Below are 27220 nucleotides of genomic sequence, written 5' to 3'. Positions count from 1 at the left end.
CGTGTGTGTGTTTGAGTGAGTGTGTGAAACCAGCCTTTGATGAGCAATGAGTATCATCTTTTACTGGTAATTCATCTCTCTCTCTCTCTTTCCCTCTCTCTCATGTAGTGAGTATGCCGGCCAGTGAAAATGAGTCAGTGAACACTGATAATGCTCCAGCTGGAGACATGGAGGGAGAGACCTGCTGTACTCGCATGGCGTAAGTCCCCGCAGCATCCCGTTCCTCCTCTTTTCTCCTCCTCCTTCTGTTCTCCCTCCTGATCTTCTCTCCTCCTTTCCTCTAATTCAGTTATTAATGAATTTTTATTTCCCTCCATGTTTAATTCTCTTCAGACTTATGCTTTTCAGTATTCAGAGATATCAGTTGTAAAGCTGAGAGCTAGTTTTAAATGGTTTAATGTCATAAACTGGTAGGCGAGGTCAGCAGGGCCAAGTGGGCGGCTCCTGGCACTCCCGTGATCTTCAGTGTCGTTTTTTTCCTCTGTGCATCTGTTGCTGTCGTCTGTTTTCCAGCTGATCTGCCCTGTTAGTGATCAGTGTTTTATGTCACAAACACAGACAGGAACATTCATGCAATACACAGACATATCAGTGATTATATATAAACATTCCCACAGATATTGAAAATCTGTGAACGGTTAAATCCCGTTTTATTTTCTCATAAATATGAATGCATACCATAAGTTGGAATGGAATGTAACAAAAATGTATTACTGTAAATGATGAGTCTTTTGTCAAAGCAAAGCAATGCAACACTCAGTGTGATGTTTCTATCTATCTATCTATCTATCTATCTATCTATCTATCTATCTATCTATTTATCTATCTATCTCTCTATTTATCTCTCTATCTGTCTATCTATCTATCTATCTATCTTTATACGTGGGTGGCTCTCAGTTGCTCCTGCTCATCGTCATTTGTACCACATGTGGGCGCTCTAAAATAATGATGATGTATGAACAGGCCCACCTGACTGCCCTCCCAGTTCTGCTGTCTCTGTGGAAACACTGTCCTTCATGATGTCGTGTCTGTTCTGTATGTATAATACATTCTGTTTTCCATTCCAGAAATAGGATCTCCAAATCCAAATTCAGGTTAGTACATTACACACCGTCTGAAGGCGAAGCTGCCTTCCTTTCTGCTCTTCATATATATGTGTTTGTGTGTGTTTGTGTGTGTTGGTTGTGTTTCGATGCCAGTGTTGTGTTTTGATCATCACGGTTGCCCTCTAATCAGTGGCTGAACATCCATTAACAAGTTCAGACTGCCAGTGTAATCCAGGTTAGATTTGTTTGCCAAAGAATTGAGAGCAGCAGCATTTCCAATCACTGCCAGTGCAAACACACATAGTTGTTACGTTTCCAAAAACTGCATTTAATGAATACTGAAAGGATATTTATCCTGGCTGGTAAGAACGGTGTCAGACTTTGAGTTTTGAATGTTTTATATTATATTTCTCTCTCTGTCTCTCTATTTCTTTCTCTTTGTATTTGCAGTCGGTATTCACGCCGATGGAATCGGTTATGTCGGCGCACGTGCCGTGCAGCAGTGAAGTCAAATGTGTTCTACTGGCTGGTGATTTTCCTGGTATTTTTGAACACACTTACTATTGCCTCTGAGCACCACCAGCAGCCAGAGTGGCTCACCAATGTACAAGGTACTCAACACTGCAATACTGTTCATAGTTCAATATACAGTACAATAATGCAGTCTCAAGTGATGGAATTCTGTTATTAATTACTCACCTTCATGTCGTTCCAAACCTGTTAGACTTTTGTTCATCTTCAGAACACAATTAAGATATTTTTGATGAAGTCCGAGAGCTTTCTGACCCTGCAGAGACAGCAACACCACTGACACGTTCAAGGCCCAGAAAGTTGGTAAGGACATTGTTAAAATAGTCCATGTGACATCAGTGGTTCAAACATCAGCTGTAGAAGAATAAAGTAATTATTTTCGTTTTCTTTGCACTTCATAATATTACAGTTGAACCACTGATGTCACATGGACTATTTTAACTAGTTTTGCCCCCTAATAGTTGAAAATTTTATTAGACACTTCGTTGCAGAAAAAGAAAAATCCATAGGAAGTGGCAAAGTCACGCAGTCCGTGACAGATCGTTAACGGGTGTTCTATGTGGAAATACAGTACATCAGGCAGGACATCCAAACACTCATCATTCATCCTATCATTCATTGACCACAAATATGGCTAATCTTCTGAAATATGTGTAGTAGCAACTTTACATGGCTGCTCAATTTAATGTTAAACTAGAAAAATGTGTACTATTGAAGTGTCTGTGCGGAATGTGGAAGTTGAACAGTAGTGCGTTCACTACTCTATCATTTTAAAATACCATACATCCATAAAATACTCCATCATTTTTGGTCATGCAGATAAGACTAATCTTTTGAATCTGTAAAGACTACGTTTATTTGTGCACTCACAACAACAACAAAACATTGCACTTTTGTAAAATAATGAAAGCAAACAGGACACGCTTTCTGCCATCTCAGTCTCTGTGAACTTAAGCGTGTCAAGACAAAATATTAACATTAATATGAAAAATATATCTATAGAGAGCGAAATGTCTACTTTCAAATGAACCAATTCAAATCTGATTATGTAATCCGTATGAAACATGCATACAGGCAAATCCACTACTGCGGAGATGACAAGTCAGTGTTGCCGACTTCAGCGAAAAACAAAAAAGCACTAGTTTATCAATAAATTATCATTAAGTTAATGCAGCCTCCATACTGTGTTTCTCTGACATATTCATAATCATTACTTCTGCTGGTGTGCTGTGGCAAGCTTTATGCGTGCACTTGAGCGCTTATTAGGCAATTAAAAACTCATTATTATAATTAATATGGTTTATTAATAAACGTGCGATTACTCGACTAATGCTTAAAATGAACGACTTCTGACCAGAAAAATCTTTAGTTGAGGCCAGCCCTGATTTTGACGATGTCTGTACTACCTTGCTGGGTCTTGAACGTGTCAGTTGCGTTGCTGTCTATGCAGGGTTTCATCAAAAACACACAAATTTCATCAAAAATATCTTAATTTGTGTTCTGAAGATGAATGAAGGTCCTACAGGTTTGGAACAACATGAGGTTGAGTAATTAATGACAGAATTTTCATTTTTAGGTGAAAATATTTTAAAATGTAATTTATTCCTGTGTTGGCAAAGCCAAATTTTTCTTATAATAATTCTAATATGCTGATTTGGTGCTCAAGAAACATTTCTTATTATTTTCCATGTTAAAAACAGTTGTGCAGCCTAAACCATGAGTCATTTTTAACATCGAAAATGTGTTTACTGTCACTTTTAATCAATTTTAATAAATTTTAATTAAAGTAATAATTTCTTTAAAAAAATGTTTTTTTTTTTTTTTTTTTTCAGATCTCTCTTCTGTATAAATCTCATAGTGAGTGGATGTGTTGTTTCTGTGCTTCCAGATATCGCCAATAAGGTGTTGCTGGCTCTTTTTACCGGTGAGATGTTGCTGAAGATGTACAGCCTGGGTCTACAGGCCTATTTTGTCTCCCTTTTCAACCGCTTTGACAGTTTTGTGGTGTGCGGTGGGATTCTGGAGACCATCCTGGTGGAGACCAAGATCATGTCACCCCTTGGCATCTCTGTGCTGCGCTGTGTGCGTCTCCTCCGCATCTTCAAGATCACCAGGTATGTGTTAAAGGGGGTCATGAACTCCTTTTGTTTTTATTTTATAATTTTATTTTGTGCTCTGAGGTCTGTTGTCAATCTATTGACATTTTCGTATAAATTTTCATATAAAAACAAGACAAAAATGTTAGTAAGGGACGATTTGGGAAGAGATTCATTCAGAACGAATCTGCTGCGTGGTTAGGAGATTACATGCATACATTTGAACTATAACATACATGTTGATCTATCCGGCGGGACATAAGCTGGCATAGCTTTGCTGCACATCTCATAAAACATGCAATAATATCAATATCTGAATGTAAGAGAAGAGGAGACATATGGATTAATTTGACGATGCAGAAGAGAACTTGATTTGGTCTGGCACATGAGTACTCTTTCGCGCTGCATGAACAGAGAAATACACACAAAATTATGTCGAATTTTCACGTAAACACGCTTGGTTATGTCTATGGTCATGAACAGTTGGGAGAATATCGGACATGTATCAGTACATTGCATCCCTGCATTCGGTTTTAAAGGGACAGCAGGCTAATTTAGTTGTTATTGTCTGTAGCAATGATGTTAATCAAGCAACAAAAGAAAGACAGAAAATCACTAATTAAAGATTAATCAAAATCTGTTTATATAAATAAATGTCTGCTTGAAAGAATGAAGAATGTGGTAAACAAGTTGTTATAAAGAATGAACCAATGGGATTTTATTGAAAAGAAGACCATGTTCTTGTTTCTTTATGAGAAGTGGGTTCATTTCATTTTAACATAAAGGCAGTTAAATCTGTGTCTATCATGATAAAACTTTAATATCAATGAGTTTGGTAATTTTACAGAAATGCTTAATAAATGCATTATACTGTAACTAAACCCATTTGATTCTAGCCGACAATCTTATGATATTTAGTCGACTAAATATAACACTAAAACAATTCAGATGACTAAAATATGATTGAAACTAAATGGCATTTTAGTCAGAAGACTATGGCTAAGACTAAATCAAAATTTGCTGTCAAAATTAACACTGGGTGTGACTTTATACTAATGCCGACTGTCCTCTCTCAGGTACTGGAACTCTCTTAGTAATTTAGTGGCATCTCTGCTGAACTCGGTGCGTTCTATCGCATCCCTGCTTCTGCTGCTCTTCCTGTTCATCATCATCTTCAGCCTGTTGGGAATGCAGCTCTTTGGTGGCAAGTTCAACTTCGATGAGACGCGCCGCAGCACCTTCGATAACTTCCCCCAGTCTCTCCTCACCGTCTTTCAGGTTCTGCCACAGCCTGAACCACTCACATACTGTTCATGTGTCTTCAAACCTGATCCATGTTTGATTCGGATCTATTTTGTGATTTTAGATTTTGACCGGTGAGGACTGGAACTCTGTGATGTACGATGGGATCATGGCGTACGGTGGGCCCTCCTTTCCTGGCATGCTTGTGTGCATTTATTTCATCATCCTCTTCATCTGCGGAAACTGTATCCTAACAAAACATGATGTAACACAAAATAACAAAGTCTGATATTTATGTTCCCAAACGTTCCTGAACTCTAAACAGACATCCTCCTGAATGTCTTCTTGGCCATTGCCGTGGACAACCTGGCAGACGCCGAGAGTCTGACATCAGCGCAGAAAGAGGAAGAGGAGGAGAAAGAGAGGAAGAAGCTGGCCAGGTTCAATGACTCACAGTTCACACGAGTGTAATGTTTTGAGATGGTCGGAGGGACTGTAAAACCTTCCTGTGAAGATTTTCTGCCCCCTGCTTAATGAGCTCATTAAGTGCATCAGTTATGACTTCATTAGTTTAACATTGAGGCAATTAAGTATAATTTTACAGAAGTGTTTTGCCCCTCTGAAGAGCTGTAAATACAGGTGCTTAGTGGGACCGTAAAACTGCACACGTACACATTTATGACGCAATTTCTGTCTTACAGAACGGCCAGTCCAGAGAAGCGCCAGGACTCTGAGAAACCACCTCTGGAGGATGAAAAGAAAGAGGAAAAGATTGAACTAAAATCCATCACTTCTGATGGAGAGACGCAGACTGCCACCAAGGTCATCAAAAAAAACACACAGATTAAAGAAACAGATTAAATCAGATTAAATTAATGTTCAAATGATTGTTTATTGTATGTAATTTTGAAACATACATCTATTTTTATTTATTTATAATTATTTAAATCATAAATAATCATAAATTGTGATGTAAATAATTATTTACACTACCTGTCAAAAGTTTTTGAACAGTAAAATTTTTAATGTTTTTTTTTTTTAAAGAAGTCTCTTCTCCTCACCAAGCCTGTATTCATACAGCAAAATACAGCAAAACCAGTAATATTGTGAAATATTTTTACTATTTAAAATAACAGCTTTCTATTTGAATATATTTTAAAATGTAATTTATTCCCGTGATCAAAGCTAAATTTTCAGAATCATTACTCCAGTCTTCAGTGTCACATGATCCTTTAGTAGTCATTCTAATATGCTGATTTGCCGTTCAAGAAACAATTTTTTATTATTATTATTATTAATATTTAAAACAGTACATGTTTTCAAGATTCTTTGATGAATAGAAAGATCCAAAGATCAGCATTTATCTGAAATAAAAACCTTTTGTAATAACACTATACCATTCAAAAGCTCGGAGCCAGTATTTTATTTTTTTTATCTGAAAAAAATTATAGAAATACTTTTATTTAGCAAGGATTCTTTAAATTGATCAAAAGTGATGATAAAGACATTTATAATGTTACAAAGATTGCTATTTCAAATAAATGCTATTCTGAACTTTCTATTCATCAAAGAAACCTGAAAAAATTCTACTCAGCTGTTTTCAACATAATAATAATAATACATGTTTTTTGAGCAGCAAATCAAAATATTAGAATGATTTCTGAAGGATCATGTGTCTGGAGTAATGATGCTAAAAATTCAGCTTTGAAATCACAAGAATAAATTACATTTTAAAATATATTCTAATAAAAAACAGTTATTTTAAATAGAAAAATATTTCAAAATGTACTGTTTTTGCTGTACTTCAGATCAAATAAATGTAGGCTTGGCGAGCAGAAGAAACTTCTTCAAAAACAGTAAAAATCTTACTGTTCAAAAACTTGTAGTGGTATTTATTATATTGATATTATTAATTAATAAATAATAAATATTATGAAACATTTTTAAAATGTTATTGTTTGCTTTCTGGTTCTAGATCAACATAGATGAGTACACAGGGGAGGAGAACGAGGAGAAGAATCCATATCCTGTGAACGATTTCCCAGGTGTGTTAAGAGAAAGCGTTAAAAAATAATGTTTTTTTCATTAAAAAGCTGAAGAAACAGTCAAGGGCAATTCCACAGAAGAGCCCAGGCCTGTTTATTCTGCTGTGGGAGCACTATGTGAATTGTTTTTCGGTTGAGCAAAGATGTCCTTCTCTTTACTCTTGTCGATTTCCCCCAAGTTCAACACATTTCCCGGTCCATGTCATCTTCAGTTTTTTTTTTACAGTAATGCAAAGACATGTGTTGAGGAATGATGCATCTGATGCAGTTTGTGGAATTCTTTCCAAGAAGTCTCTCTGGTTTGTTGCTTTTTAGCAGGAGAGGAGGACGATGAGGAGCCGGAGATGCCAGTAGGTCCTCGTCCACGTCCACTCTCCGACATTCAGCTGAAGGAGAAAGCTGTCCCCATGCCTGAAGCCAGAGCTTTCTTTATTTTCAGCCCCACTAACAAGTATAAAAACCACATGCACACTTTGATTTTCACATCAGTGGGTCAAAATCCAAACACAAAAATGTCTGAGACACATTTTTTCTTCTGCATCTCTTCTGTAGGTTCAGGGTTTTGTGTCATAAGATTGTAAACCACAACATCTTCACCAATTTAATCCTGTTCTTTATACTGCTGAGCAGTATTTCACTGGCAGCGGAGGACCCAGTGAATAATGACTCATTCAGGAATCAGGTACACACAAGCACACACTCACATGTACATCACATTTGAATCGCTGCTGTTATGAGGCTTTGATATGTGCATGTCTTTCGTTTTCTCTGCTAGATTCTAGGCTATGCAGATTATGTGTTTACAGGAATCTTCACCATAGAGATCATATTAAAGGTGAATTTACATTTTAAAGATAAATGTGTCTCAGTTCATTTCATGCTAATCTTTCCTACTACAACCTTCTCTGTGTTCTTTCATACTCATCTAATTCCTCACTGACTCTCCATTTGTCCACTCTTCCTCTCAGATGACAGCGTATGGAGCATTCCTACATAAGGGTTCATTTTGTCGGAATTATTTTAATATTTTGGATCTGGTGGTGGTCAGTGTGTCTCTGATCTCCTCTGGAATTCAGTAAGTACCTTTTTGCAAACTAACTGACAAACTAACTAGTACTACTGCTTCTCATATCACAAATAACATATTCAGTGTCACCCTTTTTTAATACCAGTGTCCAATCAAATGCTATTTATATCCACCAATTCAGTGTTGTTATTGTTAAATGGAACTAAAACTATTGAAAATACTTTTTTGTAAACTTAAATAAAATAAATATTAGATGGAAAAACTTCAGTGAAAATTGGAAATATTGCCTTGGCAACAAACTGAAATAACTTTTAAATTAAAGTACTAAAGTGAAAACTGACTGTAAATATACATTAGAACTTACAACATATGTTGTGATTTTATATAATTTAAAATACAATAATTACAATAATTTAAAAAACACATAAAATGGCTAAAACTTAAAATTTAAATGGAAACAGAAGTGGAAAATACACTACCAGTCAAAAGTATTTGAACAGTAAGATTTTAATGTTTTTTTTAAAGAAGTCTCTTCTGCTCACCAAGCCTGCATTTATTTGATCCAAAGTACAGCAAAAAAAATTAATATTTTTACTATTTAAAATAACAGTTTTCTATTTGAATATAGTTTAAAATGTAATTTATTCCTGTGATTTAAAAGCTGAATTTTTAGCATCGTTACACCAGTCTTGGTGAGTAGAGGAGACTTATTTAAAAAACGTTAAAAATGTTAAAAAACTTTTGATTGGTAGTGTTTAAAAATGAAAGCTTATTTAAAATATTAATAAATATTATAATACTATGTAAATAATACTCAAGGTGCTGTCTGTTAATAATAAGAAATGCAGTTAACAATAAAATATATATATATATATATATATATATATATATATATATATATATAAATTATTTAATCATAATTTAAAAAATTTAAATTTATTTGGTATTTGGTGCCAAAGTTTTTTTTTTTTTTTAATTTAATTAGTATTTTTAATCTAGAAATTTAAAATGTATCCAACTCTACTGCTCTGTGGGCATCTGCTTCTCTGTAAAGTGTTGTCACATGATCATTAATTAGCCGTTCTGATTGGTGGTGCCAAACTGTACTGCGATTCACAGGTCAAGTGCCATTAATGTAGTGAAGATTCTCAGAGTGCTGAGGGTGTTGAGGCCCCTGAGAGCAATCAACAGAGCCAAGGGTCTCAAAGTGAGTCTCCCTCATTCACAAAAAATCACACAAATCTGTTCAGATGACTCTGAATTACACTTTCCATTTAGCGTGATGGATGCGTTGAGAGATTATTTTAATTGAGAGCTCTGTTTGCGTCCACAGCATGTGGTCCAGTGTGTGTTTGTAGCCATCCGTACCATCGGGAACATCGTCATCGTCACCACTTTGCTGCAGTTCATGTTTGCCTGTATTGGTGTTCAACTTTTCAAGGTAAGTTGTGCTGTCTCACAACACATACTTTAGTGACACAGCAAAACAGTGACAGGTTTATACATTACTGCTGAAAATCTAGTTCTCTATCCACCTTATTCTTTAACATGGAAGTAAGCCTATGGGTGAGACTTCTGTATCATTAGCCGCTATAGGGAAATAACAAGAAGAATAACAACATGCAGTAAATGGTAAAACTGTTTGCACTACAAACCAGCGTGTTTATAATTAATGTAATGCATTAAAATAATATGGTAAGATACACCAATTTGCAATATCAAGCAGCAAAGCGAGTTGTTTTGTACAGCTAAAATAGCTGGACGTGGATGAGACCGGAAGCAAGACCTATAAAATTTACAAATGGCTTTTCCTACTCTTACAGGAAAAATAGTGGATAGAGAAAATGAATGCAATTTTTAGTTATTTTGCATTTTATGTGCTGTTGGGACATTAGTGTCGTAAAATGTTCATGTGTATGAGCTCATTTTGTTTGTTTTCTAGGGCAAATTCTTCTACTGCACAGACACCTCTAAACAGACACAGGCTGAATGCAGGTAAAATACCTTTGTCTTTGGGCACAAAGTTTACAGTAACATTTACAGTAAAAACAACTCATTTGTATGTATGTATGCACTGTGTGTGTATTACAGGGGAGCCTATATATTATACAAAGACGGGAATGTTGGGAAGCCAGAGAAAGCGCAGCGTTCATGGGAGAACAGTGACTTCAACTTTGATGATGTCCTGCAGGGCATGATGGCTCTGTTTGCCGTATCCACTTTTGAGGGTTGGCCAGGGTGCGATACACAAACACACTTACACTTGCTCACACATACTTCTTCTAACACATACAATGACCTTCATAAGTTTGAAGTTATTATTCTTCATTATTTTAAAAACAATTAATTTATGTTGACCAAGACAGCATTTATTTGATTAAAAAAAAATAAAAACCGTAATATAGTGAAATATTATTACAGTTTTAAAGAACTTTTTTATAAATAAATATATATATATGTATATATATATATATATATATATATATATATATATATATATATATATATATATATATAATTTTGTTTTATTTTATGTTTTTTTTGGCAAGTCAGATTTTTGAGCAGCCATTACTCAGTATTCAGTGTTACATGATCCTTCAAAAAGGTGTGAATTTGTGACTTATTTGGTGCTCAAGATCATTTTTTGTTAATATTTTTGTGGAAACAGTGAGACATTTTATTCGTGCACTTTTGCAATTTCAGCCCAACTTTTCTTAAACATCCTAAGATTGGCAAGCAATTCCAGCTGCAGTGTTGAACCGATTTCGCATCGAGAGTCTCTGCATTATTCTGTCTTCTTGTGCATTTGTCTTACGTGCACAACCAGTCTTTTTTTGGGGACTTGAATTAATTAGTATCATTGTAAACCTGCAATAATCGAGATATCACAGATTTAGAATAACTACTTCTCTTGGATGATTCTCTTGCATGATTATTTAAATATAAATAAATATATATGTATATATAATTTCTGAAATTAAATATATTCATAAATGTCTTTACTGTCACTTTTGACCAATTTAATGCATCCCTGCTGAAAAAAATAAACTTTTGAATGGCACACAATCACAAAACACTTGAAAACAACAAGTGCCAATACATGTGAGCTGTCATTATACCAGTTTCTAAAAGCTAATATTAAACACACTCCTTAAATATTACAATAAATTATTTTTTTCAGAACACTCACAAAAAGCTCTCTGTTCTTCCACAGGCTCCTCTACAGAGCCATTGACTCCCATGCAGAGGATATTGGCCCAGTCTACAACTACCGCGTGGTCATCTCTATATTCTTCATCATCTACATCATCATCATTGCCTTCTTCATGATGAACATATTCGTAGGTTTCGTCATTGTGACATTTCAGGAGCAGGGAGAGCAAGAGTACAAAAACTGTGAGCTGGACAAGAACCAGGTAGGCTGATGACTAGATCTCTACAAAAACATAGAGAGTGTTTAAAAGTGTAACTCTAATTATATCTCCATACATTTCTGTGTTTGTACAGCGTCAGTGTGTGGAATATGCCCTGAAGGCCCGTCCCCTGCGCAGGTACATCCCCAAGAACCCTTATCAGTACAAGGTTTGGTACGTGGTGAACTCTACCTACTTCGAGTACCTGATGTTCACCCTCATCCTTCTCAACACCATCTGCCTGGCCATGCAGGTCAGTATGTGTTCAGCTCAGTGACTAAACTAATAGACACAGTGGAAATCAAAATTAGAGAACAATCTATAAACTTAATTTTTTTAATCTTCATCACTCAAAATTTGAAGGAATATTATACTGTTGTATGTTTGACAAAGTATCTAAGGCGTTTCAACAAAAACCTTGATTTCTCATCACTAAAGTGAACCTTGAACCAGTTTTCCTTTTGATTCTTTCTGCTGATGAGAGGCTTGGTCACTGCAGAGTGCACTTTCAATTTGACTTCTGGCATGCAATTCCAGCTGCAGTGCTGAACCAGTTCCCCATTGAGTGTCTCCACATTATACTGTCTTCTCATGCATTTGCCTTAGTGGCAACCAACCTTTTTGGGAAATTTGAATAAATTAGTGTCACTGTAAACCTGCAATATTTGAGAAATCATAGATTTTGAATGACCAACTTCTCTTGCAATGGCTGAAAGAGAATCCCTTTGACCTTTATGTGGACAACCTCCTATCGCAGGGTTTCAGTCACCTTAGGACGGCCCGCCATCTTGCAATCTCAGTGAAAATTGGAGGAATGCTGGCAGTTAAATAGGGTTTGCTATATAATTAAGAAAATTAGCACCAGGTGCCACATTAACACCAATAACTTGGATGTATCTGTAAGTGATCTCTAATTTTGATCATTTAAGTTTTTTATACTGTGTTTCAGAATACAACTAATTCATGAAATATGCCTTAAAAACTGCCCTTATACTCCTGTTAGAATAAGTTCAAATAGGACTAAGTAGTGACCTCAAAGTCTAGGAAACTGTAGGTTGTTCTCTAACTTTGATCACAAATTTAATCTTTTTTTTTAATCATCTGTTTCATTATGTGTTTGCAGCATCATGGCCAATCTCAGTCGTTCAGCAAAGCCATGAATATCCTCAATATGTTGTTCACCGGCCTCTTCACTGTGGAAATGATCCTCAAACTCATCGCCTTCAAACCCAGGGTACGTCCTGGATGTTTTAATGTACAGTATTATATATGCAAAGCTGATTTTCATGCCAAAGCATTCTGTTATTAGACTTTTGTGTCCAGGAACATCTATGAAATTGTATTTTATTAAATAGTTAAAAAAATCAGATTTGAGATGATTCGACTATAGGGTGTTCTCAAAATTGAAGCCCGGCATGCATTATATAGTACTTTATTATCAGTGCTTTGAATTGTTTTTCTGTTTAATTTTTACAGCTGTCCTCCAAGCTAGATGTTTTCTGTTTCAGTTTTCATTTTTGTCATCAAATGTACAGAGTTTACAGTGGATGACACTCTGCTTATCTTCAGAAATGTCACCTATTTAACCTATATGTTTCTGACCTGAAATGTTTTACGACAGTCACTAGTTTTGCCCCAGATAAGGACTGAAATGAATGCAACGTAAAAAAATGACAGTCTCTCTCTCGCTCTTCTGCAGAAATGAGTTTCATCGCCTGCCTTAAAACGTAATTTCATCAGTTAGTGTGTAAAGAGTTTTATTTCTCGCATAACTTGGCAGCCATTTCCAGTCCATTAAAGGTTTTCCTGCCCTATTAAGCACAAATCAGATATCGTAAAGATGGTGTCAGTAGAGATGCCATTCGCTCAGAATTACTCACAGGATGACTTCCTCTAGAGCCCTGAAAAGCATCTTTTCCTTGTAAGCGAGAGCATCAAAGAGTGTTTTTTTTTTTTGTGGCTGTAGACGTATTTAATCAGTAATTTCCTAATGAGCTGATTTTGTTGTGCTGAATGGTGATTGGCTAACGAGATGCGTTCTGGCAGCGCTAGTGATGGTCAATTCTGCCTCTCTAACTGCCCTCTCTCACCCCTCACCCCCACCTTCCCCTCGTCCTGTGTAGGGTTACTTTAGTGACCCCTGGAATGTTTTTGACTTCCTCATCGTAATTGGCAGCATTATAGACGTCATTCTGAGTGAGATCAACGTAAGTACATCGCCACCTCTCTCTCTCTCTCTCTCTCTCTCTCTCTCTCTCTCTTTCTCTCTTTTCCCAACTCCCTTTCTCTCTTTTGCTCTCCTGTCCATCTCTGCTGTCTTTCATTCCCCTGTGCTTCCTACCATTCTCTGCTCCTGCTGTCTCCTCCAACTCTTCATTTCCTGTTCCGACGGCAAGATGGCTGCTGTGGCAGGTCACCCTCTGGCGGTGAGAGGTTTATTTAGGACAGGAGAAAAAGTGTTCGTACCGGAGAGTTTTTCGGTAGGCCCCGTGAAAGAGAGCGAGCGAGCGTTTCTTTTCATCCTCCAGGCCGCGATGTATGTTGTTTTGCTGTAACTAACAGTCACACCTGAACTAACACAGGACCCCTGGCCGCTTTTTTCAAGGTGGTTTTGATGGATGTTTGACTGCTGCTGTGGAGCATGACAGGTCCCGGGTCATCATGGGATTCTCTGATTTCGTTTTTGATTTTCCTCACACCCGTCATTTGATTTTATGATTTTTTTCCTCATGTCTTCTGTGAGTTTAATTGTTCATGTGTAACTGTTTTCTTCCTTATTTTCTCCTCTCTCCTTTTCTGTTCTTTTTCATTTCTTTTTGTTGTTTTGTTGTTTTCCGTCCAGCATTATTTTGTTGATGCATGGAACACGTTTGATGCCCTTATTGTAGTGGGTAGTGTTGTTGATATAGCCATCACAGAGGTTAACGTAAGTAATCTCTCTCTCTCAATCTGCCTGCCTGCACCCCCCTAACCCTCCCACACTAACCAAGATGAGTTGCTTTAACCCTCCACCCGCACACATAGGCATGAATGACCTTGTATAGCGCTCAGGGTGATATATTCCAGCTTCACAATCGATACGAACTGATAAATTGTTTTGGAAATCCTTACATTAAGATGAATGGTCAATCTTATCAATGTTGCCTGTAAATGCTGCTATAAATGTTTCTTTACTGTTGAATCAATTCATAAACCTTCAAACTCATTTTGAAAGAAGAGCCCAGATTTTTGTAGAAGAACCTTGTATTTCATATTGCTGCTTATTTTAAAGTTTTGTTTCCACTTTCATAGTTTAGTATTCACTTTTCTTCAGCTTTATAGGCCTCATTTAGATTGTTAACCAACTTGATCTGGTATAGTATGGAAGCCTGATTCTGCCACTGAATAAAAAAATACAATTTCAAAAATACAACGTTTTCAAATTACAACTTTTTGCAAGTTTATATCTCACAATTGTGACTTTTTTCCTCAGAATTTATATCTTTATATAAATATAATATATAAATATAATATAGATATATTTATATTTATATCTCAGTTATGCTTTTTTTTTCTCAGAATTGTGTTTATATCTCACAGTTGTGCCTTTTTTCCTCACAATTGAATTTATATCTCACAATTGTGCCTTTTTTTCCTCACAATTGAGTTTATATCTCACAATTGTGACTTTTTTCCTTCAGAATTATGAGTTTAAATCTCACAGTTGTGACTTTTTTCTCACAATTGAGTGTATATCTCACAATTGTGACTTATTTTCCTCAGAATTGCAAGTTTAAATCTCACAGTTGTCCCTTTTTTCCTCACAATTGAGTGTATATCTCAGAATTGTGACTTTTTTCCTCAGAATTGGAAGTTTATATCTCACAATTGTGATTTTTTTTTTTTTTTTTTTTTTTTTTTTTTTTTTTTTCCAGAATTGCAAGTTTGTCTCACAATTGACTTTTTTCCTCAAAATTTCTAAGTTCATATCTCACTATTGTGACTTTTTCTCAGAACTGTGAGTTTATATCTCGCAGTTGTGACTTTTTTTTTCGCACAATTGATTTATATCTCACAATTGTGACTTATTTTCTCAGAATTGTGAGTTTATATCTCACAATTATGGCTTTTTTTCTCAGAATTGTGAGTTTATTTTCTCAGTTGACTTTTTTTCTCACAATTGAGTTTGTATTTCACAATTGTGGCTTTTTTTTTCTCACAATTGAGTTTGTATTTCACAATTGTGGCTTTTTTTTTTTTCTCACAATTGAGTCTATATCTTGCAATTGTGACTTTTTTTCTCAGAATTGCGAGTTTCACGCAATTCTGTTTGTATTACAATTCTGAGAAAAAAAAAAGAACTGTGGGATGTAAACTCGCAATTGCGAGTTTATGAGATATAAAGTTACCTGTTTTATTTTTTTATTCAGTAGTGGAAACAGGCTTCCATAAATATACATTAGTCAACGTGAAGTGGATTAAAACCTTTCATCAAAATTGTCCTAAAACAATACCCGTTCTTGTCTTACGACAACTTTTTATGAACTTTTGTGATCCACTTCAAATGTACTGTAGACTTGTGTGTAAACAAAAATAGTGCATATGAGGTCAAAATCTTTCTAAAACTTGTTACATATCAGCTAGATTGGCTTGGTTTAACTCAGAATCATCACTTGTAAAATGTAGGAAATATAAATGTTAATAATGTTGTAAAAAATTGGATGTCAAATGCATCTGTGCATCATGTATGCTGTGAAACTGGATCTTTAGATTCATTTTTAGATCTTTAGTTAATGTGTGGCAGACTGGACATTTCACTTGACTTTTTTTTTTAACCAGTGTTGGAAAGGGTTGTGCTGCTAAATATTTTTGTGGAAACCATGGTAAGCAAGCAAGAAAGACATTATTGTCCCCAGAATTTTGAATGATGTATTTCAGATTTTCAGTTTTATTTGCTACTCTTCATTAGAAAAAGTCCATGTAGGTTGAAGGCTTATTTGGGCTCTCTGATCAAAATGCGTTAATGAAGGTTATTTATGATTGACAGCAGTTGTGCTGGAGATATACCCCCTGTTTTGCTATACGCATCCATTTCAGCACTGACTGGGTTTGATTTGGTTGGAGTTTTCTCTTCATCCAGCATCTGATTTGATCCGAAGGCATGACCTTTGACCCAGCATTGTGTTTGGATTGATTTGTTTTTGTTTCCCTTTTTTTTTTCCTTTGAGAAAACTCTGAGCACTTTTTTTTCTCATGCTTCATTAACCTGTTAATTAATCTGATTAGCGATCTGAAATGAAACTGATGAATCCGTGCTGATAGCCAGTCCCTCCTCTCAGTGCTACACGGAGATTAGAGTGAAACCGGACGACTCTGTTCTCCCTTAGAAAAGCGTTAATGTCACCCCTCCTCCCCCTGAGGCCGCTCTGCTCCTCTCAGTGCTTTGTCCTCCCTGCCTGTTGGAGGCGCTCTCTGATTCGCGGTGTCTGATTGGACAGAAGCGGGGGGTGGAGAGATGGGAGTGTTTGCCAGCTCTGTCTTGCTGACGATGCCACATTGCATCCTTCTCTATGAATGCCTACTCTTTTCTGTCTCTCTGTTCTGCATTTTCCTCCCTTTTTTCAGTGTTTTTCCTCTGTCTCTTCTCTCTTTCTTCCTTACACCCGCACAGCATTCTTGGTAGGCCTGCTCCCTGTGTCATTAGCTGTTGACTGGCTGATAGAACCATAACCACTGAATTTAATTGGCTAAACCTTTTATGACGTATTCAGATAACTCCTATTGACCAACAGGGTGATCTCATGAAATGATGTTTTGGATTAAAAAAAAAAAAATTGCATATTTTTTTCATATTAAAAAAGCCATTTCATTAAAAATAAAAAAATAAAAAATAAAACATTCAGCTCACATAATACTCTCTTGCCAATACTCTTGGCAAAACATGATTTTCATGAAATACAGTGCAAATGATTTATACTTTTACAATAATTATTAAATGATTTATTTAGAAAACATTTTTAAAAATCGTATTTATTTATTAATTCCATTTTTTTATTACAGTAAGTGACAGTTAATATAATATAAATAATATAAAATATAAATATATATAATATAAAATAAGCTCTAATTAATATAATATAATATCTGTTGTTATTATTATCATTGTCAATAATAATAATAGTTAATTATTTAATTGATTTATTTGTAAGATTTTTTTTTTTCATTGCAGTAGGCTACTCATAATTAGAGGAGGTGGGCTTACATGTGCTTAATTGTCATAAAAAATATATATTCATATTGTATTATCACAGTGCAAGAAATTTTACTGGTCTTAAAACAGGTAAAATATGATTTTTTTTTTTTTTAGGTTTGAGTTTAGGGTGAAATGTTTCCATAAAAATATGTTATTTTCAATGATATTTAAGCACATTTAAATCCAACAGTGTAAAATATAATTTCTTATTTTTAAGATTGAGTTTAGGGTGAAATTTGTCATAAAAAATATATTATTTTCAGTGACATTTAAGCATACTTAAAATAAAATGTCTTATGCTTAAGTTTTAAGTTTGAGTTTAGGGTGAAACTTGTCATAAATATATATATATTTTTTTATATTATTTAAACCCAACAGTGCAAAAATTTTACTGGTCCTAAAACATGCTCTTGCAGTCTAATGCAAAATATAATTTCTAATTTTTTTAACTTTGAGTTTAGGGTGAAATTTTGCAAATTTAAAACCAAAAGTGCAAAATAAAATATCTTACTTTTACGTTTGAGTGTAGGGTGAAATTTGTCTTAAAAATATGTTATTTTCAATGACAATTAAGTACAAGATATTTTACTGGTCTTAAACAGGCCTTTGCAGTCTAACGTAAAATTTCTTGTTTTTAAGTTTGAGTTTAGTGTGACATATGACCCGGACCTTTATTTTCATGAGACTCACTTAACAAACTAACAACTGAAGTTCTTGTCGAGCGTCAGCCAGCCAACAGGCGTGAATGTAACCTCCAGGGGGCAGCATTTACCAGTGTGTGCTAAATCTCTATATTTGTGCAATGTGAGATAATATCTGTGATATGGAGCGGCCCTTTCAAAGTGGCTCTGTGTGGAGATTTTATCATGGCAACTGTCTCACAGATGCACATTTGGAACGAGTTATACCGTTGACCCAGTTCTGTAATGTGTGTGCTACATGCATGGTTGGGGTTGCCAGATCCTCTGCAGTTCTACCGCAAAGACATAATTGAATCGATCTAGCTGTCATCGCCACCAAAGGCACGAAACATAAAGACATTTTGGTCTATCGTGGCACTGCAGAGGATTTCGAAATCAGTCTCTCTGCATGTAGAAATTCAACACACACCTACATACAGTCACACAAACACTCACTCACTGCAACACACACACCGTGATGGACCTGCTGAGAGATTGTCGACCTGGCTCGTGAGAGATGTTGAATCTGTGCATGTGTCTGCGTGTGTCACCAACCAACCCATCCTCCAGTCTGCGGCTGCAGAACAGCGTATGGCTCCTCCTCAAACGGACCATGTGTTGTAGCGCCCTCAGCTGGCAGAAAGACAGACGTGCTATGAGGCGTCTCCCCTGCAGAAATGTACCTCAAAACACACTGACGGACACTTTACCACACATATTCCCCACACGAACACACACAGGTGTACAGTGGGTGGTTGGCGCTGCTATAGCTTTCATCTGTCTGCCTTTCTTTAAAGCCAGCTGACCCCTCCTCCTCTCCCCCCTCCTCTGTGGTAAGACCAATGGTACGGACCAACGGTAACCAAAACCCCACCTCTCATTCCACCCCGTCACCTTGTCGACCTGTCCATCAACACCTGTCATTCACCATGTGACTTCGGCATGAACGCACGTGTTCTCTCTCATCACTGTGGCATTGGGCAGGCACGTGTATATGCTGGTAGTGTGTCCATCGCCTCGACCTCTCCCCTCCCCTAGGCTGCGATGCCTGTCATTGGTGCGCTGTAGTCACATGGTCATCGCTCTCTCTGTGTGTAGTCCAGTGTCGGCCTCTGCTGGTCAGCTCTGGTGTGACAGTTCACCACCGACGTGGCAGAGCTCTCAAATCAGCTGGGGCTTGTGAAAAGACGATTTTCCTTGTGCGATGTCCACATGCATGAAGCTTATTCTCAGTTTTGCTTGGTTTGTGTGATGTGTTTTTACAGGGCATGTGTGTGCAGATGTAGGTGTTGGAGATTTAAAGGTGCACTGAGTTATTTTTTTCATGCTGTGCTTACACTGACACCTAGTGGTGTGGATACAGTGCCATACCAACGAAATAAATCATTTTTACCGATGTCATTATAGAAATGCTTAATTCGCAGTCAGGCATATCAGGAATTTATTCCAATTTAAAGATAAAACCGATAGTGTTTGGTTAGTCATGTGATCTCAAAATGGCGGCTCCCATGAGGTGACCCTCTCTGCGTAAAACAAAACTGCTTTTGGGTGACTGATATGACTATTGAATTCATTTTAGATAAGAACAATTAGATGTATAAAAAAGGGGAAAAAAATATTGAGTGCACCTTTGAAACAGAAAGCAGCAGCTTTGTGTGTATGTTTAGATTATGTAACTGAAGTAAAATATTAGATTTTTAAAAAGCGCAAATAAATCTATAAGCCCATTTCTGCCACATAAGAATAAAATATTGCTTCGGTAAATCATAGTTTTGATGAGATATAAGATAGGAAGTCATTATGAAAGAAAAACTCTAATTTTGACATACTAAGTTATGAATTAAAAAGTCGAGATCAGTTATGAGATAAGTCATAATTATGGCCTTATAGTCATTATAGACTTTTTATAGATATTATTCAATTATAGACATTATAGACATCAATGTTGACTCATTTCACAGTTGTGACTTTTATCTCATAATTTTGCCTTTTTGATTATTTTAACTTGTCATGATTGACTTTTTATCTTATAATTTCAACTCTTTTTCAACTTGTCATAATTAACTTTTTATCTCATAAATAACTTACTATCTTATAATTTAAACTTTGTCTTATTTCAACTTGTCATAATTGACTTTTTATCTCATATAATTGACTTACTATTTCAGAATTTTGACTTTGTGTTATTTCAAGTCATAATTGACTTTTCAGTTTGGTAATTGACTTACTATCTCATAATTTCAACTGTATTTTTCAACTTGTCATAATTGACTTTTTATCTCATAATTGACTCATAATTTCAACTTTGTCTTATTTCAACTTGTCATAATTGTCTTTTTATCTCATAATTGACACAATCTCATGATTTTGACTCTTATTTAAACTTGTCATAATTGACTTTTTAATCTCATAAATGACTTACTATCTAATAAGTTTGACTTTCTTATTTCAACTTGTCATAATTGACTTTTTATCTCATAATTGACATACAATCTCATAATTTTGACTCTAATTTAAACTTGTCATAATTGACTTTAGTTTGGTAATTGACTTACTATCTCATAATTTCAACTGTCTTTTTCAATTTGTCATAATTAACTTTATCTCATAAATGACTTACTATCTTATAATTTAAACTTTGTCTTATTTCAACTTATCATAATTTACTTTTTATCTCAGAATTGATATACAATCTCATAATTTTGACTCTTATTTCAACTTGTCATAATTTACTTTTTAATATCATAAATGACTTACTATCTTATAATTTAAACTTTGTCTTATTTCAACTTATCATAATTGACTTTTATCTCATACTTGATATACAATCTCATAATTTTGACTCTTATTTCAAATTGTCATAATTGACTTTTTATCTCATAATTGACTTACTATTTCATAATTTTGATTTGTGTTATTTCAACTTGTCATAATTGACTTTTTATCTCATAATTGACATACAATCTCATAATTTTGACTCTTATTTAAACTTGTCATAATTGACTTTTATCTCATAATTGACTTACTATTTCATAATTTTGACTTTATTTCAACTTGTCATAATTGACTTTTTATCTCATAATTTCAACTGTCTTTTCTCAACTCGTCGTAATTAACTTTTTATTTTATAAATGCCTTACTTCATTTCATTTCAACTTGTCATAACTGATGTTTTAACTCATAACTGACATATTATCTCATAATTCTGACTTTGTCTTATTTTAACTTATTTTTGACTTTTTATCTCATGATTTTGACTTTTTGTCATTGTCATATTAGGACTTTGTATCTCATAATGACTTTTAAAGTCATAATTATAATTTACCAAAGCATTATTTTATTAGTTATTCATTTATTTGTTGTGGTGGAAATGGTACAGGATGAGATAAACGTAACATCTGTAAATGTCTGTGGTTTAGTGTCTGTGTATGTGACACATGTAAGTTCTAATATCACTAGTGAAATATAGTGTTTAATGCTTCATTGCCAGGTGCTATAGGGTATTTATTAAGTATATAAGAGTAGCTGGACAGATTATTACTTAAAGGGTGTTGTGTATCGTGGTAGATATCTATAAGTGCTTTGCATCCATTTGGAATATTGTCATTGTTTCATAAAGCCACCAGACATCCTCTGTGTCTCTGTAGTTTGCTATTGGTGGAAGTGTTTAACAGGCTGTTGTAGACGTATTAACTTGATTGTGTGTGTGTGTCACCTTGAATTGTTCTGGGTGGTGTACAAATGGTTGGGTTTATATATTGGTGTGTGTGCCTCCCCATGAACATGCATATGTGTGTGTTTGTCATGCTGAAAAAGGGTCTCCAAAACACTGAAGATAACGCCAGGATCTCAATCACGTTCTTTCGGCTGTTCCGCGTGATGAGGCTGGTGAAGCTCCTGTCTCGGGGAGAGGGCATTCGGACGCTGCTCTGGACCTTCATTAAATCCTTTCAGGTGAGGAGAATGAAATCAGACAGCACTTTCTTGTGTAACTGTACAGAGATAGTTGTACTGTGCTCCAGACTTTATGCCAAAGTCAAAGTCAGCAGACAATCCAGTTATTTGACTGTAGGTCATTCAGATTAACAATGAAACTAAAAGTTTACTGTTGAAATGAACTATTTTTCTGCTATATTTCTGTTTTCTCTGTATATGATTTGTTATCTGTATGTGATTTGTTCACAGGCTCTTCCCTATGTTGCTTTGCTGATCGTAATGCTGTTCTTCATCTACGCCGTTATTGGGATGCAGGTCAGACCCGGCTTCATTTGCTTCACACTCTCTCCTCGTCTTCCCTATGGAAATGTCGTCATGTCTGTTACAGCTCCTGTACTTGTACATGGACATGTTGGTGTGGAGCAATTCCTGATGGGTAATGTTTTTCTGACTCCGCAGATGTTTGGTAAGATTGCCCTGAGGGACAACAGCCAGATCAACCGAAACAACAACTTTCAGACGTTTCCCCAGGCTGTTCTGCTGCTCTTCAGGTCAGTTTCTCTCTAGCTTTCTCTCTCTTTTACTCGTTTGATGTCTCTCTCTCACATCAAGCTTGTGTATTTCTATAGATGTGCAACCGGGGAGGCATGGCAGGAAATCATGCTGGCCTGTTCGCCGAACCGCCCATGTGAGAAGGGGCTAGAGGTCGGCCATTCCAGTGAAGACTGTGGCAGCCACTTTGCTATCTTCTACTTTGTTAGCTTTTATATGCTTTGCGCCTTCCTGGTGAGTTGACATCGATATTCCTTCCCAGTAAGCAAGTGCGTTATTGTATATCAGCTGTGAAATTTGCTGTGAAATCTTCTCCACCAGCATGACATCCTTTACCCCCTCCGTACAATGTTTACCGCATCCATAATAACAGAAGCAGCGGGTATGATTCAGGGGTTTCCTAGCACAAGATGATTCAGATACTTCCTCTCCCACAGATCATTAACCTCTTTGTGGCCGTCATCATGGACAACTTTGACTATTTAACACGTGATTGGTCGATACTGGGGCCGCATCACCTGGATGAGTTCAAGAGGATATGGGCAGAATATGATCCTGAGGCCAAGTCAGTCACTTCCTGTTTCTTCCTCTTTAACTCTTCCACTCCCTTCCAGCAACTGCTGTTTCTAGATCTTATTATTAACAATTATGTGTAGCGACTGAAACTGAGATCTGAGTTTAATGTGATTGCAGGGGTCGGATAAAGCACCTGGATGTGGTAACGTTACTGCGCCGGATTCAGCCTCCCCTTGGTTTTGGAAAGCTTTGTCCACATAGAGTTGCATGCAAGGTACAAACACAGAAAATCCCAAAACATACCAGTTCTCTAGCACATTATACATCACTTGACTTGCTTTATTTGTGTATCTGCAGCGGCTTGTGTCCATGAACATGCCTCTCAATAGTGACGGGACGGTGATGTTCAATGCAACTCTCTTCGCTTTAGTACGAACGGCTCTACGAATCAAAACTGAAGGTGTGGAAACATCATACACATTTGTACAGTTCATAAACACACTTATCAAAATCCAATAAACATGCCAACCTACATGCACAGAAAAGTCACTGTATGTGTTTGTGTCAGGTAACCTGGAGCAAGCAAATGAGGAACTCAGGGCCATCGTGAAGAAGATCTGGAAGAGGACGAGCATGAAGCTGCTGGATCAAGTCGTTCCCCCTGCTGGAGGTGGGTGGTGGCAAAAGGTCAAAGGTCAACCAATACATAAACTACCAATCAAAATTTAGACGACTGCATTTATTTGATCTAAAATAATAATATGGTGAAACATTTTTACAATTTAAAATAACTTCTGTTTTAATATATTTTAAAATGTAATTTATTCCTGAAAATCCTTCAAATTAGTGTTAATTTTTTTCAGCCATATTTTTTTTATTTAGTCTAAAAAATGTACTTTTTAGTTATTATCATATTTATTCAACCTTGCCTGGTTTTTGTTTAGTCAAGTTTTAGCTGACTAAATGTCTGAGCATTTTAGTCTAGTTTTAGTCAATGAAAACTTAGTCACAGTTTCATCATGCTGTACAAAATTTATTGCATGTTCACCAATAAGCACAAATCAATAGAATGTCAACTCATGCACATGATTTATTTGACCTCATCCAATGTACTGATTTATTATAGGCCATTTAATATACAAATTAATATCAAAGACTTAGATATGCCCTCTCTTTTTCTACATGAAGAAAACTGATAAAAAAAAATATATATATATATAACAGTTAAATTCCTAATAGTAATTCCAAATTGCCACAATGTTACAGCAGTTGGGTAAGAACATTTATTCAGCAACCACAATCGCAAACAATCTAGTCGAGTTCTCATGACAGAAAACAGAGACTGGCTGAATGATACTTTCATTCAAGCCAAGCATCTCACATGGAGATTGTAAAACTCCAGCTTACTTGTTTGTTCGTCTTTTCAGATCATCAGCAATGCTTGTACAATGAAGTGCAAGCGCTTGCGCGCACGTGGTTGCCAGATTGCGAAGATTACCAAAAACACTGGACAGAAAATGAATCCTTTTAACAGAAAAGCTCAGATTTTGGAATTTGAACTCTTGATATCTTGCAACCACACACATGAAAGCTTGCTCAGTAGAGCTGTGTACAGCAGTCCGCAATAATTTTTGTCTTCTTTTTTTCTAGAAAAAATAAGGGATTTTAATAAAGTTTTTATTTTTTATTTTATTACAAAAGGCGTTCAGGTTCTCTTCTAATGTCCCAGCGGTTCAAGAAACTGTAAAGGTTATCTCAAAATTTTACTAACTGAAAGATGTGTTTATTTCCTTGCCCAACAGATGATGAAGTAACAGTGGGAAAGTTCTATGCCACATTCCTGATTCAGGAATACTTCAGGAAATTTAAGAAGCGCAAGGAACAGGGCCTGGTGGCCAAAATTCCTCCAAAGACTGCTCTTTCACTGCAGGTGGGTCCATAAGACCACTGGCTGTAATAAAAACAAGTGTGTTTTGTTTGCATATGAACGTCCCTGTTTGTGTGTTGTGACCAGGCTGGCCTGCGTACACTGCATGATATGGGTCCTGAGATCAGAAGAGCGATATCAGGAGACCTGACTGTGGAGGAGGAGCTGGAGAGAGCCATGAAGGAAACCGTGTGTGCTGCTTCTGAGGATGATATCTTCAGGGTAAAGGTCTGATATTGCCTCTTGTTTCCTCTCCTCCGCTCTGCTCACGTCATCGCTTCTGCTGCCGGAGCTTCTGCCCACCTATCTGCATGGGACCATCAGCCAGATCTTCCAACCAGGCTGCACGGGGTCACAGAGCTGCTTGTTTAGATTCATCGCTCAGCATTGAGGACTTTTTTCATTTGTTATTAGAACAACCAAATCATATTAGGTTCATAAATGTGTTACATTTTATAAGCTTGTGAAGTACAAGTATCAGAAATCATGAAGGAACAGTGCTTTGCCTTCATCGCACAGATCAGATGGTTATAATACTAAGAAAGTTAGTGTACTGAGAAATCACTGAAGATGTTAATAAGAGAAGGGATGATCATGTTTGTGTCAATGTGACCACTCATGTTCCTATATCTGTCTTTGCAGCGTTCTGGCGGCCTCTTCGGGAACCACGTCAACTACTACCACCAGAGTGATGGCCATGCCTCCTTCCCACAGTCCTTCACAACACAGCGGCCGTTGCACATCAGTAAATCCGGGAGTCCCGGCGAAGCAGAATCTCCCTCTCATCAGAAGCTCGTTGACTCTACCTTCACTCCGAGCAGTTATTCTTCCTCAGGATCCAACGCAAACATTAACAACGCCAACAACACAGCCATCGGACACCGGTACCCTAAACCTACCGTCAGCACGGTGGACGGACACACGGGGCCACCTCTCACCACCGTCCCACTACCACGGCCCACATGGTGCTTTCCTAACAAGAGGTATGATGACATGCTTTCTGGAGTTGAATGCAAATTTGTGAGTTAGTAGGGAGTTACTGGATCCTGATTGTGGTTTGTTTCGCCTCTGATTGTCTCTTGTGGACCAGGAGCTGTTTCTATGACAGTTTTATGCGGTACGTTCCTCACATAGAGACCAAGAGAGACCTCTTTGTTTAGGAAAGGTGTCATATGCTCTGTCCATACTGGAGTGGATCTGAAGCAAACTGTGTGCAACACACTTTTAGTGCGTTGAGAGATCCACTCTTCATCTAATGTTAACTAGCAAGATTTGTGAGCGGCTTCCCTGATTGGCTGGCAGCTGAATGAGCATTTGCTAGGCCAGTGGTTCTCAACTGGTTTTCTGTCAGAACCCAGATTTTACATTCTCAGAAACAAATCATGTTCATGTTGTTCATGTTTTTCTTGATGATAAAGGTATGTAAAACATGTTGGCATCTACATAATATGGACTGTTGTAAACTAAAACTTGAAAATATATTTTATATATATATATATATATATATATATATATATATATATATATATTGCAATAAATCTGAAATAAAAAATTTGAAAAGTTAAATTATAAAAATTACAAAATTAGAAATGTTTCTAAAAAAAACGGAAATAAAACAAGTGTAAGTTAAAGTGATAAAAATTAATACTAAAACTGAAATAAAAATAAAGATATCTAATAAAAGTCAAAAGCACATACAATTACTAAAGCTTGAATGAAATGAAAATATAAAATCCTATTTCTAAATATTAATAATTAATATAATACTAAAACTTAAAAATATATATTTATTCATTGAAATAAATCTGAAATAAAATATGACTTAACTTAAAAAAGAAATTAACTGAAATAAAACAAGCTGAAGTTGAAGCTGAAATAGCTGAAATATAAAATGGTACATCTAAATATTACTAAATACTATAATAGTAATATAGTAAAATAAAATGTTTAAAAAAGATTAATTATTTATTGAAAAAA

The 27220-nt window shown here is 36.0% G+C and overlaps 1 protein-coding gene across 19 annotated transcripts in view; it reads left to right on the top strand.

The window, feature by feature from the left end:
* Positions 1–27220, top strand: part of cacna1c (calcium channel, voltage-dependent, L type, alpha 1C subunit) — a 154057-nt gene that overhangs the window by 118065 nt on the left and 8772 nt on the right. For 3 of the 19 annotated variants that reach the window (XM_051107804.1, XM_051107813.1, XM_051107811.1), the window contains 34 exons: positions 109–199; positions 1068–1094; positions 1497–1657; positions 3466–3691; positions 4750–4951; positions 5040–5160; positions 5241–5355; positions 5617–5737; positions 6891–6960; positions 7279–7411; positions 7513–7642; positions 7736–7795; positions 7929–8035; positions 9107–9194; positions 9321–9428; positions 9930–9982; positions 10079–10225; positions 11202–11403; positions 11495–11653; positions 12524–12634; positions 13524–13607; positions 19110–19157; positions 22129–22266; positions 22498–22563; positions 22708–22799; positions 22878–23034; positions 23238–23365; positions 23494–23590; positions 23674–23776; positions 23885–23986; positions 25119–25246; positions 25331–25471; positions 25886–26226; positions 26334–26360. In XM_051107804.1, coding sequence (XP_050963761.1) covers positions 109–199; positions 1068–1094; positions 1497–1657; positions 3466–3691; positions 4750–4951; positions 5040–5160; positions 5241–5355; positions 5617–5737; positions 6891–6960; positions 7279–7411; positions 7513–7642; positions 7736–7795; positions 7929–8035; positions 9107–9194; positions 9321–9428; positions 9930–9982; positions 10079–10225; positions 11202–11403; positions 11495–11653; positions 12524–12634; positions 13524–13607; positions 19110–19157; positions 22129–22266; positions 22498–22563; positions 22708–22799; positions 22878–23034; positions 23238–23365; positions 23494–23590; positions 23674–23776; positions 23885–23986; positions 25119–25246; positions 25331–25471; positions 25886–26226; positions 26334–26360 — 4084 coding nt within the window. Of the gene's footprint in view, positions 1–108; positions 200–1067; positions 1095–1496; positions 1658–3465; positions 3692–4749; positions 4952–5039; positions 5161–5240; positions 5356–5616; positions 5738–6890; positions 6961–7275; positions 7412–7512; positions 7643–7735; positions 7796–7928; positions 8036–9106; positions 9195–9320; positions 9429–9929; positions 9983–10078; positions 10226–11201; positions 11404–11494; positions 11654–12523; positions 12635–13523; positions 13608–14242; positions 14327–19109; positions 19158–22128; positions 22267–22497; positions 22564–22707; positions 22800–22877; positions 23035–23237; positions 23366–23493; positions 23591–23673; positions 23777–23884; positions 23987–25118; positions 25247–25330; positions 25472–25885; positions 26227–26333; positions 26361–27220 lie in introns of all 19 variants that reach the window. The other 16 variants (XM_051107814.1, XM_051107812.1, XM_051107803.1 and 13 more) reach the window with 11 other exon arrangements.

Source organism: Labeo rohita, chromosome 4 (assembly GCF_022985175.1).
Source record: "Labeo rohita strain BAU-BD-2019 chromosome 4, IGBB_LRoh.1.0, whole genome shotgun sequence".
Taxonomy (NCBI): domain Eukaryota; kingdom Metazoa; phylum Chordata; class Actinopteri; order Cypriniformes; family Cyprinidae; genus Labeo; species Labeo rohita.
The sequence above is the reverse complement of the archived record's forward strand: the minus strand, read 5'-3'. Positions and strand labels throughout refer to the sequence as shown.